The sequence below is a fragment of the Lasiosphaeria miniovina genome (assembly GCF_030549165.1).
Source record: "Lasiosphaeria miniovina strain SMH2392-1A chromosome Unknown B0T26scaffold_6, whole genome shotgun sequence".
Taxonomy (NCBI): Eukaryota; Fungi; Ascomycota; class Sordariomycetes; order Sordariales; family Lasiosphaeriaceae; genus Lasiosphaeria; species Lasiosphaeria miniovina.
In genome coordinates, this window is record NW_026848225.1 from 1064595 (window position 1) to 1078803 (window position 14209).

Sequence of the window (14209 nt, forward strand, 5' to 3'; positions counted from 1 at the left end):
GTTTGTGGGTGGCGAATTCTGAGTTTTGACCGACCCGACTAACACGGACGCCAGCGAGCCCGTTAGAAGTGCATTGGCGTCCCTCACGCGCCTCGATGGCGGGTTGCGTCTGAAGATCTCCATCTGCAACTGACATCATCCAAGGCCTGCCTCGTTTCTCTTTGGTGGCTGGGAAGAAGAAGCGTCCGCAGTCAATTGCCTGGGCAACTTCGCCGAGTTCTATGACATGCCGACATTCCGACATTTCGGCTCTCTGATCCCACCGGCTCGAAATCAACGCAATGAAATGTGAAAAAGGCAGGCAAATAGACTCTCGCGTCCATGACATGCAATGCGAGTCAGGCCAAGACAGCCAAGATGAGACCACTAAACCATTGGAACCGCTAAGCGTGTAACCGCCGCCCTGGCGCCGCCCTGGCGCCGTTAAACCTACAGACGAACCGTCGAGTCTGCATCTGGTTTTGTTTCCGGTGGCGATGGTGGTTCAAGGTTGTTGTTCTGGGAAGGAAGGAACCAGGTTGCGTCTTGTGTCTATGGCAGAGTGCAGACACCCAAAAACGCCATCCTGGGTGCCCATGCCGCTTGACAAAGTGCTTCAACCTGCCTTGGGTTGACTCGGATATGTATCACTTAGTTCAATAACTAGTTTCCGGCTCCGGCTTCGATGTCGAAGCAAGATGTGAGGTGATAGGAGATGGTTGGACTGAAGAAATGGGACGAAAAGCTAAAGAGCCTCCATTAATGGTGATGTGGGGAAACAAGATAAGGGAGGGTTAGGGTTCATCTCGTGTGGGGTCACTGCGCCTACTTCTCACCCCTGCCGACTTCGCTCCGTTCCCCTGGCAAACAAAATTTTGTTCCACACTTTTGTTTCACTGCATGCATCCATCGTTCAACTGCCCTAGCTGCAGGCCGGCCTGGTTTAAGCTCTCGTTGGGCTGTTCTCTACTAGTACTATTAAAACGGACAAGAGGTTCCGGCTCGGTTCACCTCGCAGCCGTTGCTTCAACGAAGCAGCCGTCTCTTGGAATTAGCGGCGTGTTCGGAGTTGGCTGCTGACGTCAATTTGGAAGCCAAGGAAACCAACCAACGTGCGGCGCAGCTGGTTCTCCCGCCCCATGGATGCTTGTTTCTTCATCGCCTCACGGCTGGCTAGCAACCGAATTCCGAGGACGCATCCGCGAGGTACCTGGGTGGCTGCATCTCGACAACGGGCCTGTACTACCGTACTTGGCGCACCTTAATTACATGTTGATTATACATCTTATTCCCCGTTCAGAATACGCTCGCGGGCTCTACGGTCCGCTGTACACGCCGCCAATCCATTCCCATCCATGGCCCAAGTCGTGGTGCCTGACCGGACAAGCTCCTGCGCCAGCACATCGCGCCGCCCGGCTCCTGTTGCTCCCGGAACCTTGACTTCATCCCAACTTCACGCCCTACTTGACATTCTCACCCACTATGAAGTCTATGCAGAGGTGGAGTTGTTCAAGGACCCCGCGACCATTTCATCTTATGGCTACCCCTTCAAGTGCGACGCCGCCAATGGCGCCCCCGAGTTTGCCGCCGACTCGTCCGCCCCCTTGCTAGCGACTCTTCTGCAGAACGTTCTCCTGCCCGCACCCGGCATCCGGGATCTTCCGCTCGAGTTCTGGCATGTGCGGCTGCAGGGACTCATGGTGACGCTCGCTGAGGCTGACCTCTCAGAGAGTTACGACAAGGGAGCTCTGGGTTCTAGAAAGACTCTAGCTACCGCTGCCTCAGTCATCCATGAGTCCCTATCCAGGGGCATGCTCGGCGGTGTTCCAAGCGGGCCCAAGAGGAACCTGAGTGGCAGCTATGACAGGTCCAGGGCCGAGGATCTCGAACGGGCGTGGGAGGACGGGGTTCATGAACTCGTGCATGGAGACCTAATTGATGAGCTCTTCAACTGTGCCACGGAACAGTCGAGCCTCGAAGAACACTCGCCCGCTATAAGGGCGACTGTTGACTATGTCATCATACAGTGAGTCGTCTTGCCGCGCACGACGAGTACTGCGGCATTGCTGACCTCGTTTGCAGCCTTGCTACATTTCTGCACTATGTCTTCGTACTCTCTCCTGAAGGCCCATACTTGGTCAAGTTGGTGGAAAACGTTCATAGGTTGATACCCTACACCATGATCCGGCAGACACTCCGCGTCGGAAACGCGGCGAGCATGCTCAATGGCATGGTGAAGTTGCTCCTGGCAAAAATGGGTGTCGGTGCCATCTCAAACTGGCTTGGGCTCACGCAGAATGCCGATGATGGCATGAACTTATTGCAGAGGTATATCCAACCCGCTGTTGCCTTGCAGTCTACAATAGCCCCAGGCTAACGTGTTCAGAATCATTTCGTTGGTATTGTTATGGGACACGTCCGAGTTTCGCAAAACGACCGATAAGATCGAGAAGGCGAAAGGAGGGCCGCCCAAAGAACATCTCGCCGCAATCAAACAATACATCGACAAGTCGCGGATAGAACATGACCGGACTCGCGAGTCCAGCTCCAACTCCTCATCATCTGTGATTGCCAAGATTCTAGAGGAGTCGGACCCAAAGCTGCTGGCTTCTCTGTCAAAGACGCAGCACGCTCAGTGTCTGGAATACTTTTCTGCCTCGCTCGAAATCCGGGACCGCGAGGAGATTACAAAGGCTCTCTGTCGTCGCAATCCCGACCTCTTCACGCAGGCCATCAAGGATGCCGTGGGCAGCTTTGAGCCCATGATTAGGGCCCTGCATGAACGGATTGATCTCCGGGAGCAAATCACGGCAGCTGAAGAATTCCTGACCGGGTTCATCAGCGCCTCAAAACCCAAAAAGAGCGCTAGTGGCATCTCGGAGAGCGTAGTTGAGGGGGCGAAAACAGCAGGTGCAGAAACACGTGCTCCTGCTGTTGAAGACTATGTCAACTTTTTGTGGAAGAACAAGCATACTCTTTACAGTTGGCTTCACCAGATTGCGAGCAAGTGTCCCGAAGTTCGAGACCAGTTTCACGCCTGGGCCAACAAGACAATCAAAATCTTTCGACAGAGCAAGCGGGCAACCCCTGTGCCCGCTAACTCGTCTTCGCCATCGGAACCGGCAACCGACCAAGCAACGGTCGTAGACGATAGCAATGCGCCATTCAACAGGAATCAGCACAGTGGAGCGGCTGGTGCATTGAGTAGCAATCTGCAGAGCCTCTTTGCCGTGCTTCCCTCGGAAACGAGGGCCAATGTCCTTGCCGCAGTTGATGCTCACGCGGCCTATCTCTCGTGCCTCGAGGACGTGTCACGAAAGCGGATGCAGCAGATTCTTGACAACATCGACATTACAGGCGACCCAGCAAAAGGCAGCCCTGCTCGAGGGAGCCCGGGTCCTCGCGGCTTCAGCATGTGTGGGCCTGGCATATTTCTGTCCCGCTGGCAAAACCTGCTCGACGAGACAGTTATCAGTCCGGGAGTTCCCAAAGGACCTCTTCGCTGCGGTAAGGACGTGAAGGGTTCCATTATTCAAGCCAGGACGGTGGGCGCTCCCGCAAAGGGCAGTTGGGATCCCGCAGCGCTCGCAGAGCTGGGCGAGAAGGAGATTCCGAGCCAACCCAACGTCGATATCGCAGTCAGCGTGCTGGGGTCCCCTTTTCGAGACTTGTTGGCGGATCTTCTGAAAAACCAAACAGAGACAGATGGAGTGGTCGGTCAATAGCGGCGAGGCGGAGCCATACATAGGTAGCATTGGGTTTGCATTGAATCATGGTACAGTGGGATGGAGTTATGGTTATTGGGTAGCATTCGACTGAGCTGCATTTTGTTTATTATGAAGCTCACTTCACACTTGGCCAAAAAAATCATTAATCATGGTGAACATTTGGGTGTGAACCAAGTTGCACGATGTATGTCGTGGTCGCTCAGAGACATTTGAAGAGATAACTCAACACTGAATCATTGTCTAAATCTGACAGAGCAGAACTGAATCAATCCGAACATCCAAAGTACATTGTCCCTTGCGGATTAACCATTCATAGCACCATCAATGTCTAGCATGAACCCAAGTCTCCCAAAAAATTGAAGCCCACATCATACCCGACCCATTTTCCGAGAGTGAGCGAGTGTGCTGTGCTGTGCTGTCTTAGCAACTTATTTGCACTCCTTGCAGGTGCCTAAAGTTTGACGGGGTCGACGTTAGTCACGAGTCTCCATGTAGTCACTGGCCCGAGTCAGGGAGGCGGGCAGGGAGGCGGGCAGGCAGAGAGATTGAGGGCACGTACACTCGCCCGCCGCGCAGGTGCAGCTGGAAGAACCGGAGCATTCGCAGCCAGCCATGATGATGGATGTGCTTTTGGTTGGTTGGGGTTGAGTGTGTGTGTGTGTTTGTGTGTGTGTGTTTGTGTGTGTGGTTTGTTGTCTTGACTTGCTGATTGAGAGTGGATTGGAGATGTTGCAAGATGATGGGGAAATGACAACTTGTGACAGGGAAGAGGGACGGGGAGGGGGATTACTTATAGATGGGGCCTGCGCAAAGCAACGGATGGAACAAGTCAGGGAACTTGCTAGAAACCCCCCTCTTTCTCTCTCTCGCTTTCCTTTCTATTCGGTTCGTGCTGCGGTTAGTCTTGGCTCTTTTTGCGTGGTTTGTGCCGGTTCCATTCCACTTTTTTGCGTTTTTTGAGCGGGTTTCGCACATCGACCGAGGGACCGAGCTTGGAAACGGTTCGCGCCCGCTGGGTCACCAGGGCAGCCCGCCACCCGCACACATGGGCACACAGAGTCATGATCTCGCGTGCATGCGGGCCCCCGCTTGGCCCCACACAGCAGTGAGGGGCAAGCTGTTTGGCGGGGCTTTGGCACACCCTTTTGGGAAGGGGTGGCCAAACCTAGGCCCGTCACAGCGTGACCGCGGCCGTCGTCATCTGCACCGCCTTTGCGAGATTTGTGCGTGAACGTCGACCAGTGGTGCCGAAACTGCGCTACGTAATTAGCATTGCAGTCGCGTTTGGCAATCTGGCTGGTCAGCCCTGTCGCCGCCCGTCTGCAATGGTGCACCAACCGACCACCTCAGCGTAGAGTTAAGGTGCCTCGCCTCACCTAATCGATCAGCGGAAATGACGCCGACCGCGCTGGGCGACTGTCAATGCTCTGGTTGGGACACTGGGCCTTGTCCACTCACCTGTCAGCACTTGTCTTCATCCTCTGTTTGGCAGCTTGAGAGCACAATCCATTTCCCGTTCGACGTGATGTCCTCCGTCGGCAAGTAGGCATCGGCGGGGGTATTACGTCTTTCTGTCGGTCTGTCTGTGGAGACAATGCTTGCACGCATGTTGAAAGGATTGGCAACGCCCGATCCAAGGCCCATTACGAAGTATTCGGTGGAAAGTCGGCAGCAAGCCTGTCTCGCCCGGCCAGTCAATGCCCCGAACGGGGTGAGCCCTGAGGAATACGCCAAGGCCGCGATTTGCCTCCCCAGTGCCACCTCGGCGGCCAGCATCGCCCTGCGGCCCGCTCGCTTGCTTTCGGGGAGCCATCGCACTTGGCCGGCCCTACAAGCAAGCAGCTTGACCGGCCACCGGAAGTCGCTTTGCATGAATCCGGTCGGCGTTGAGATTCCTTTTCGTTATTGCGTTTTTTATTAACTAAAAATCCCCCTTTCCTGCCAACCTCACAGCACACCTTTTCTCTCTTCTCTCCATCACTAACCCGACATCACTGAACTCGAGTGCTGTGGTGGTGTAAATCGTCACAGCTCCATATATCCGCTGCTCTCCTTATTCCAAGTGGGATACGTTTTAACTTGCGCGGCTCTCAACATACGCTACTGGCAATGGAGAGGATATCCCTTGTATCGTATTTTCCCTGTCTTTATGCGTGTGGCCCGCGGTGCTGAAACTAGGTCGAGATGCGGCTTGACTTGTGTTCGAATCAGGTCCTCGCCACCATTGTCGGCTGTTTTTTTGTTTTTTTTTGCTCTCTTTATAAGGCCGTCTCTTTGCCAGTGGACAGCAATGTTCTCGAGAGCAAATCTGGCCGGAAAATAATATACATCAACACCTCATGTTCCTCTGCCAAGCCACCATGTCCAACATCACTCCACGCCGCTCAAACGGAACTGAGGCGCGCGCCGGGACGTCCGTCTTTCCAGCTAGTACGGTCAGATCCAACTTTGCGGCATCCAAAACCGTCTATCCGCCATCGAGGGCAAGTTGTTATGCACCGTCTAGGGGAGACTGCCGTGCGCCATCCAGAGCACCAAGCAATGCCCCGTCTCGAGCACCAAGCAACGCACCATCCAGAGCACCAAGCAACGCTCCGTCCAGGGCAGCGAGTAATGCGTCATCCCAAACAGCGAGCAACGGGCCATCGAGAGCAAGCAATCGGCAATCCGGAGTAAGCCACGCCTCATCCAGAGCAAGCCACGCCTCATCCAGAGCAAGCAACGCCCCATCCAGAGCAAGCAACGTCCCGTCCAGAGCAAGCAACGTCCCGTCCAAGGCAAGCAATGCGGCATCGAGAACGGGCAGTTCGTCAACACAACTGTCGGCTATTCAAGTTGGTCAATCGGCTGCAAGCTCGGCGGGCTCGACTCAGAGTCGATATGCTCCCACGCAGCAAGTGCGTCTCACACCAAAAAGGTCCCCAGGGGCAGACGGTGCGACCAAGACGCAAGTGAACCAGATCTGCTCCATCTCCATGATGGTATCGGGGCCCGCCAACCCCCTCCCATTCGCTCTGCCGGTTCCGTTAGGGTTGACCATGCTCGTTACTGGCCAAGCCGGAAGGGCAGGCACCAACTCGGGAGCAGGGGGGCGTTAAGTACCAAAGGCCTACAGTGAGCCCAGCCAACAGCCACTTCGGGTGCTCCTGGTCTTGTCGTTCTTTCTTGTGCTAGCTACCAAACCTACCACGAGAAGCCGTGTCTAGGATCACTCTACCGCGGCAGATGTCTTGCATTGTTGGGCACATTGCTCTCGGGCTAGCTTGTTTATATCCGCATCTACGCGCACGACACGATGTCTCGAACAAGATTGGGCTTTTTTGTACATGGGGTAGACTAACACTTGGGTTGGGGTGTTGTAACGTTCACATTACCTCGATAGCACAGGCTTTTTGATATTCATCGTCACTGATAACTTACGTGGAAGTACAGAAGGTACAGTTCTGCCAAGTCCATTTGGAACTTTTCGTCGGCGTCATGATGTGCCGAGTGACAGAACAACTCGCCGGAGTGTGCCCGAGCATTCTTCTGACGGGCGATCCCACGTTGCCGTGATCGGGCTGGACCGCCGCCATCGTTGGCGAGCCTGGGGCCGCATTCCTGCTGACAGCCAGAGGCGGCGGCCCTTACCGCACCTGCCGCCACTTGAGGGTTGCTACAACGAGGCGCAGCCCAGCAAGAGAGAAGCGTGATCTAGATAGTGAAAGTGTGTAGTCCTACATAAGAGTTCCCGTCCCCTTGGGCGGGGTCGTGCGTGCCGGGCTGTCAACCCAGGAATACAGCCCTGCTGCATAACTGGACTTTCTGTACTAGGGCCACTACCTCGGACATTTTCATCATACGTCTTCCCTCGGTACCCGCACTTATCACTGTCCTCGCGGGGCTGGCCCAGGCCTAGTTTACTGGCCAGGCCGTCGCCAATGCCCCCGATAACCTGAGGGCGCGGACAGCGACTTTGATACTGCCGGCACAACAGATGGTGGCGGGGAACGCACGCGCCAACTGCAGACACGCCAGGGACCCTGGACGGTGGGGACTTTTTTTTCCTTCTAATCTTCCCCGTTCGCCGTCTCTCCGTGCCCAGAGCGCTTGACTGACGTGACTCTCTTGGTGTGCGTCCCAGGCGGTCGTGTACACACTCAACGGCGTCGACAGCAACACGGACACGCTGATCAAAACCCTCCAGTCGACGGCAGCCACGCTCACCAAGACGCCGTACACGGGCCCCGACGCCGCGGCCATCGGCTCCCAGCTCCAGAACTTTTTCAACGTCCAGCTCGAGCTGCTCAACCTGTTGTTGACCAAGGCCTACGTCGTATACAACGCTCCATACGTCAGCCGGTCCTTCACCATAGTGCTGCAGGCTCTCAAGTCGTCCGTCGATGTGTGTGCTTCCCCCCCCCCCCCCCCCCCCCCGCAAACTCTAATTTGCTAAGTGACTGACTCTTTGTGAATGTGCGTAGAGCTTGGGCATCTACCTCAACGACAGCGTCGAGCCCGGCACGGCCGTGCAGATAAGTAGCAATCTGGGCACGCTAGACGCGCAGTACTCTGCCGTTATTCCGCTGTTTCTCGCATCGGGGGTTGAGCGGGAGCTGAATAGGGGCGAAGAGGATGAGAGAGAATGCAGAAACAGTACCGTATAACGTTACTACATGTAACATGTCATGCTCAACTGTTCCTGAATGAAGCAGGAGTCAATCTTTTCCAAGTTCCGTCTCTGCCACTATTACAACCCATCACCTGCATCCAGAACCCCATGAAAGCAGTGTGCTAAGTGCCGCAAACACTGCGTGTAGTTTTGAACCAATGCCTATTGAATAGGAGAGAATCAATAGCCGATAGATCCATCCACGGTACAATCGACACTCCCGATAATAACCACAAAGCCAACCACACACCCCCCTAACCACCTGCTCACAGCATGAAAAACCTCACCCGCCTCTCGCCCTCATCCCCACGACTCGAATCCACCGACGCGTCGGCACCCAAGCCGACATCGACCGCGAACGTCAGCCCCGACACGGCAACAACACCGCGTGCAAGCTCAGCCACCGACAGCGTCACGACCCTCGCCGCGCGGCCCTGGGCAGCAACATCTACCGGCGCGCCCTTCAGCGGCCAGCGGCCCAGCGTCGGGCTCAGGTCCATGTCGGCGTCGGCGCGCCGCTCCGGCTCGACGCTGCTGTCGCGCGTGGTGTTGGCGCCGGTGGGGGCTGGGGATAGTGATGGTTGAGTAGTAGCAGTGGGGGCAGCCAGCGCGCTCGTCTCCCCTCCGACCGGGGACAGGGTCGCGTCTATCGTCATCGTTGCTGTTGTTGTTGATGACGACACGGGAGGCCGCCAGTCCTCGCCTGGCGACAGCGCGGCGGCGGGCTCAAACCGGCCGCCGACGCGGAAGCTCTTCGTCGTTTCCCGTCTCCTCTCCTTCACAGATTCACCATCAGAATAAAGCCCCCGCCCCCACCTCTCTTCTTCATCTTCATCGCCATCATCAAACTCGCTCTCGGACGCAGCCGCAGCCGCAGCCGCCAGCGCAGCCTCGAATACGGCCTCGCGCACTACCTGCTCGACGCGCATCACGAAATATGCCACGTCCAGTCCCGCCAGTCGCACGTAAGCCAGCGCGCCGGAGTGTTCCCCGGCGTTGCCGTTCTGGAACTGTGTCCAGTCGTGCTCCGCTAGCACGTAGTCGCCGCGTGTCTCGCCTAGGAGGGGCTGTGTTGTTGTTGCTGTTGTTGTTGTTGCTGTTGCTGTTCTTGTTGCTGCTGCTGATTCTGTGGCTGCTGGTGGTGGTTGTGTGTTGGTTGTGTTGTTCTTGTTGGTATTCTCATTGCTGTCTTGGGCTGGGGTTTGCCCGGGGTTGGCTGTTTGTGGCGCTCGCGCTGGTGATGCGTCCGTCATTATGGCAACGGCGACGCTGAGGGCGGGCTCGGTGGGGGGTGGCGGTTTTGGTTCTGAGGGGGTGGGCGTGGGCGAGGCTTCGTCTGGTGGTGGTGCCTCTTTCGTCGTCTTCTGCTTCTTCTTGGCTGCTGCTGCTGCTGCTGCTTGCTTCGGCGCCGCCTGTTGCTGCTGCTGCTCGGTTGCCTTTCGCTTGGCGGCGCGTGCGGGCTGTACTCGCGTGGGAGCCTGCGCGGGCTTTTCTTTTTTTTTCATCTTCTGGCTTCCGGTTGTGCTATTCACTGGCGGTTCTTGCTTTTCTTTGACTTTCTGGCCGTGCTTCTCTTCCTCCTTCTCTTTGGCCTTGTCTTCCTTCTCCCTTTTTTCCTTTTCGTTGTCTTTGACTCGAACCTTTTCTTTCTCCTTCTCTTCTTCGTTCTCTTCTTTCTTCCTCTTTTCCTTCTCTTGCGGCTTCTGTTGTTGGTCCTGCCCCTTTTCCTCGAGCACTATCCCAAGTTTGGCAGCCGTCTCTCCCATTGAGCCCCTTTTGATCCCGCGTAAATGATCTTGCTGTTCTTCTATTTCTTCCTGTGCTCGAGTCAGCTTACGAACTCATCACCGAACACAAGTGCAGTTAGTACGAGCCACTAACCTCCCTCACCCTCTGTCGGTGCAATAGGCGATCAATCTCGGCCTTGTACCAGGCCTTGGCCCGCTTGTAAAAGTCGGCCTTTTCGTACACGACGCCCTTCTGGAGCGCCGCCACGTCGTGCTTGAGCGCGAGCTCGGTGAAGTGGTACTTGCCTATCGCCTTGGGGACCTGCAACACTCCGTCAAAGTAGTAGACCCCGTGGTTGCCCTGCTTGCACGGCGGAACGAGCTGGCAGGCCGACTGATTCCATGGCTCGGGCGTCGTCGTAGGTGCAGCATCGTCCCAGGGCTTGAAGGGGCCCTTTGGCAGTTCTGCTTCCTCAGCCATGTCCAGCGTGCCAGAGCGAGAGATGATGGTGTTTTTATAGGATTGCTAGGAACGAAACCGCTGGACACAATGACTCGGTGTCTTATTTTGCTGGAATTCATAGTAATCCGGGCAGATGAAGAAAGACACAATTTCAACACTTGGGGGCGGTGGGCTGCGGAGGCTCCCTTTCACTTTAGTCAAGGAGTTTAGGAGAAGATCTGTCAAACGAGCCATCCTGGTATGTAAGCGTTTTGCCTACTATTGTTAAGCGTATTTCCCGTGTTTCCGCCTTTAGGTAGCGTGCGGGTGCAAAACAAAGGGCCAACGCCGGAATAGGGTTGCCATTCTTGAGGTTTGGCGGCTTTCTGTTATGAGTTGGGCAGGTAGAGCGCCAAGAGACAAAGAAAGTCTTCGGACCGGGCACTTGAGATCGAGATGAATGAAACAGCTCTACCTTCTTTTCTAGACGGTCTTGTCAAGGCTCTTTGTTATCCTCTGCGATTATCACACCGCACAGTCAAGAATGCAACACACGGATTTATGGCTTCGGGTTTGGTATTTCCAGACGATTGCCACAGATGCTGTTTCCATGTAATCGAGTGCTTCTTCAGGCGAAGCTGTTCAATTGTCCGGTCTGTTGTCTAGACAGCGTCCTGTACCCAAGTCTCAGCGCCCCTTTCTTTATTTACGGGTACACTAATTAGTCAAGTCAGGTAATTAATTACCTATGTGCACACATGGACTTTGAACGAGTTTGCTATCTACGCGCTCTGGACAGCAGCCACGGACCTATACTCATTGTTCATTCAAGACTCTGCTCAGTCATATGAGGTAGACACCGAGTAGTAAGCTGCTATTTGCCTTCGTTCTCCACCTTCATCCTTCCGCGTGTCTCTCCGCTTCTTGTCTACACTAGTTCTACGATCGTCTGATTTCCCCAACAGCCAAACCCCACCCAGGAGGTCCTTCTCCAGCCGTGGTGTAGAACTGACCAGTCAGTCCTGAAAACGGCCGGGCGGGTCTAGGGAGGCGCGGTCATCTCAAGTTGTGGACGGTTGGGTGCGGATTCCATGCGCGGGCTGCCTTTTACCTCGGTAGGTAATTGTTAGATCAAATCAATGATCACATTGTGGCGGACGGGTAGCGAGCGAGTACGACCGGGCCGTATTTTGGCCATCGGGGACACGAAACGCGCTGTGTGGGCCGTTGTTGCTGAGTCTGAGCCTCAAGGGAGCCTCAATGGGGCCCTTATCCGCGGGCTCCTGATTGGTGCTGGCAAGGCCGAGGGCGACCAACGCCGGGGCACAGCACCGCACAGCTATTCGTTCCTCGGGCGGATCCAGTCTCGCCACATTCCAATTGGCCCCTATTTTTGTCGCTCTGAATCCTTCGATTTTAGAAAGGATCCACGAACCCGGTAGTGGAAGCGTATGTATTGTTCTTGTCGGGACGGGATCGGCTGCGGGCAGGCAAGCCTCTGCCAGCCCTGACCCCTGCCCTGCCCTGCCCTGCCCTGCCCTGCCCTGTCCTGCCCTGCCCTGCCAAGGAGGCAAAGGCAGGGGCCGGATTTGAACAGACTTTCTAACACCGGCCCCGCCTCCGTCCCCATCCCTTGCTGTTCCTGTTCCTGGGGACTGCGTGGTAATTACAATTACAGGAGGGAAAGGGCATTGCGTACTGGGCCTCAGTCGCTCACCTCAACCTCCTTGTTACCTGAGGCCGGCTTCCTTGTTGCCTTGTGGCCCGATCATTGATCCATCGCCACGGATAATCCGCCCCCGCATTATGCATCCCATCCCATCGTGCAGGACAAAATAGCCCCCAATCAGCCAGTCCGAGACCCCCCAGTGCGAGGCTCGAATCCTTGCTCCTTGGAAGGATTGGCTTATGTCTCGTGTCGCCGTCCTCTCGCAAACTCACCACCACACCTGGCATGGCCAAGCACGTCCAACCCGGTGGTGACCCGGTGGTGAAAAGCTGCCACAACCTGTTCGGAATTCGGACACGGCAAGCACCGGCGGCCGGAATTAGTGGGCGGGGGGGCATGGCCACGACTGACCAACGGCTGCCGGGGAGGGTCTCATGGACGTCAATGCGTGCCAAGGTCCGACCAAGCCAACACAAGGCCAGGGACAACAAGTCCGATGGCGCGTGGGGGCCCGAAAGACAGGCACGGGGAATGTGATGCGTCATTATCTTTTTTTGTCTCTTTTTCCGTCTTTCTCCTCAATCCGTATAATCCTTGCCGACTGTTTTTTCGCCCTTCCACTCGTCTTGTTTAGCGTCGAGGCACAACAAACGGCACAGCGAGAGACGGAGATACCTAGCCCGCAGCTAACTCGAGGCGACCTGGGGCGGGCTGGATTTCAAGGCTGGCTTTGAAAGTCTGAGCTAAATTAGTCTGAGCCTTGCCTTGGGGTAGGAATTAGCTCGCGTTTCACATAATATTATGGCGCCGTCAATAGAGAGGGACAGGGTGGCCGTCATCGGCGCCGGTGAGTGATGAGGGACAGCACGTTTGGCTTCCTTCGCTTCGGCTTCCCGCTAGGACCTGTGTCCATGGGTGCTGAGGTGGGCAATGGCAACGGGCATCGGGCGTCGCTAACCGTCAAAAACAACCCCGGCCGTAGTGACGCGGGGGGGTCTTCAGCAAGTTCACCTGCGGGTTCTCCGACTATCCCATGCCCGACAGTGAGTCTAATCAGATACCCAGACGAAAAAGAAAAAGAACGAACCGACCAGGCAACGAACCAGAATCCCCGACGTACATGTAGCCCTAGCAAGTTCAAAGACAAAAAAGTGCTCGTGATGGGGCTGAGCAGCACGGCCGGCGACATCCTCCCAACAACAATCCCGGTCGCCGCAGCCGTGCACGTGTCGCACCGGCGCGGCGTGCTGCCGTTCAAGCGGTACCTGCGCGGCAAGCCCATCGACCTGTACTCGACGTGGCGCAGGCGGCAGATGGGACAGGCCCTGGCGCGGTGGGCGCCGGGGGTCGCGCGGCGCGTCGTCGACAGGGCCATCACCGGCATGGCGCGCGCCTCGTTCCCGTTCCCGCTCCCGCTCGACAACCCGGCCTGGGGCTTCGAGCCGTTCCCGTCGCCGAGCTACGCGCTGCCGGCGTCGTTCGAGCTCGCGCTTCCGTATATCCGCGATGGCAGCCTCGGGCTGCTGCCGGGCGTGCGGCGGTTCGTCGGGCCCAAGGATATTAAGTTTGCTGACGGCACTGTGCTGGATGACGTCGATTCTGTGATCCTGTGCACGGGCTACTCGGCCGACTGGGCCTTGTCGGCGCCGTTCATGGAGACTGCCGGCGCAGTCCACCAAAGGGGAGGGCCCGCCGAAGCAGCCGCGGCTGTACCTCAACATGTTCCCGCCGGCGTACGCCGACAGCTGCGTGGTGCAGACGCACTGCCTGTTCGGCAAGAACAACGGGTTCAACTTTGGCGACGTGACGGCGTGGGCGGTTGGCAACCTGTGGCGCGGTACTGTCACAGCACCGTCGCACGCGGCCATGGAGGCCCAGGTCGACGGGCACCACGCGTGGCTGGCGGCGCGCTGGGACGAGGACCAGCACTGCGACCTCAGCGCCGTGCGCCAGTGGGAGTACCAGCAGTGGATTCACGGCGCGGCGGGGACTAGCATGGAGAACCTCGGCTAG

At 56.6% G+C, this 14209-nt stretch overlaps 5 protein-coding genes across 5 annotated transcripts; 4 read left to right on the top strand and 1 right to left on the bottom strand.

Annotated features, from left to right (window-relative positions):
- Positions 1–1334: 1334 nt before the first annotated feature.
- Positions 1335–3704, top strand: B0T26DRAFT_652870 (PX-associated-domain-containing protein; the record flags this gene model as incomplete). Its single annotated transcript, XM_060438408.1, has 3 exons — positions 1335–2005; positions 2062–2307; positions 2366–3704. The coding sequence occupies 3 exons, from the start codon at positions 1335–1337 to the stop codon at positions 3702–3704; spliced, it is 2256 nt and encodes a 751-aa protein (XP_060292585.1).
- Positions 3705–3929: 225 nt separating this feature from the next.
- B0T26DRAFT_400411 (uncharacterized protein) lies at positions 3930–5053 on the top strand. Its single transcript, XM_060434813.1, has 3 exons — positions 3930–4107; positions 4284–4398; positions 4504–5053. The coding sequence occupies exons 2-3, from the start codon at positions 4330–4332 to the stop codon at positions 4936–4938; spliced, it is 504 nt and encodes a 167-aa protein (XP_060292586.1). The 5' UTR covers positions 3930–4107; positions 4284–4329; the 3' UTR covers positions 4939–5053.
- A 1014-nt stretch (positions 5054–6067) lies between these two features.
- B0T26DRAFT_754517 (uncharacterized protein) lies at positions 6068–8353 on the top strand (the record flags this gene model as incomplete). The annotated part of the gene is made up of 4 exons (XM_060445834.1): positions 6068–6120; positions 6339–6528; positions 7831–8091; positions 8171–8353. The coding sequence occupies 4 exons, from the start codon at positions 6068–6070 to the stop codon at positions 8351–8353; spliced, it is 687 nt and encodes a 228-aa protein (XP_060292587.1).
- Positions 8354–12186: 3833 nt separating this feature from the next.
- On the bottom strand, positions 12187–12930 carry B0T26DRAFT_400549 (uncharacterized protein). Its single transcript, XM_060434814.1, has 2 exons — positions 12872–12930; positions 12187–12810 (listed from the first exon to the last, which is right to left on the bottom strand). The coding sequence occupies exon 2, from the start codon at positions 12739–12741 to the stop codon at positions 12241–12243; it is 501 nt and encodes a 166-aa protein (XP_060292588.1). The 5' UTR covers positions 12742–12810; positions 12872–12930; the 3' UTR covers positions 12187–12240.
- A 177-nt stretch (positions 12931–13107) lies between these two features.
- B0T26DRAFT_653163 (uncharacterized protein) lies at positions 13108–14209 on the top strand (the record flags this gene model as incomplete). The annotated part of the gene is given in 2 exon segments (XM_060438432.1): positions 13108–13866; positions 13883–14209. The coding sequence occupies 2 exon segments, from the start codon at positions 13108–13110 to the stop codon at positions 14207–14209; spliced, it is 1086 nt and encodes a 361-aa protein (XP_060292589.1).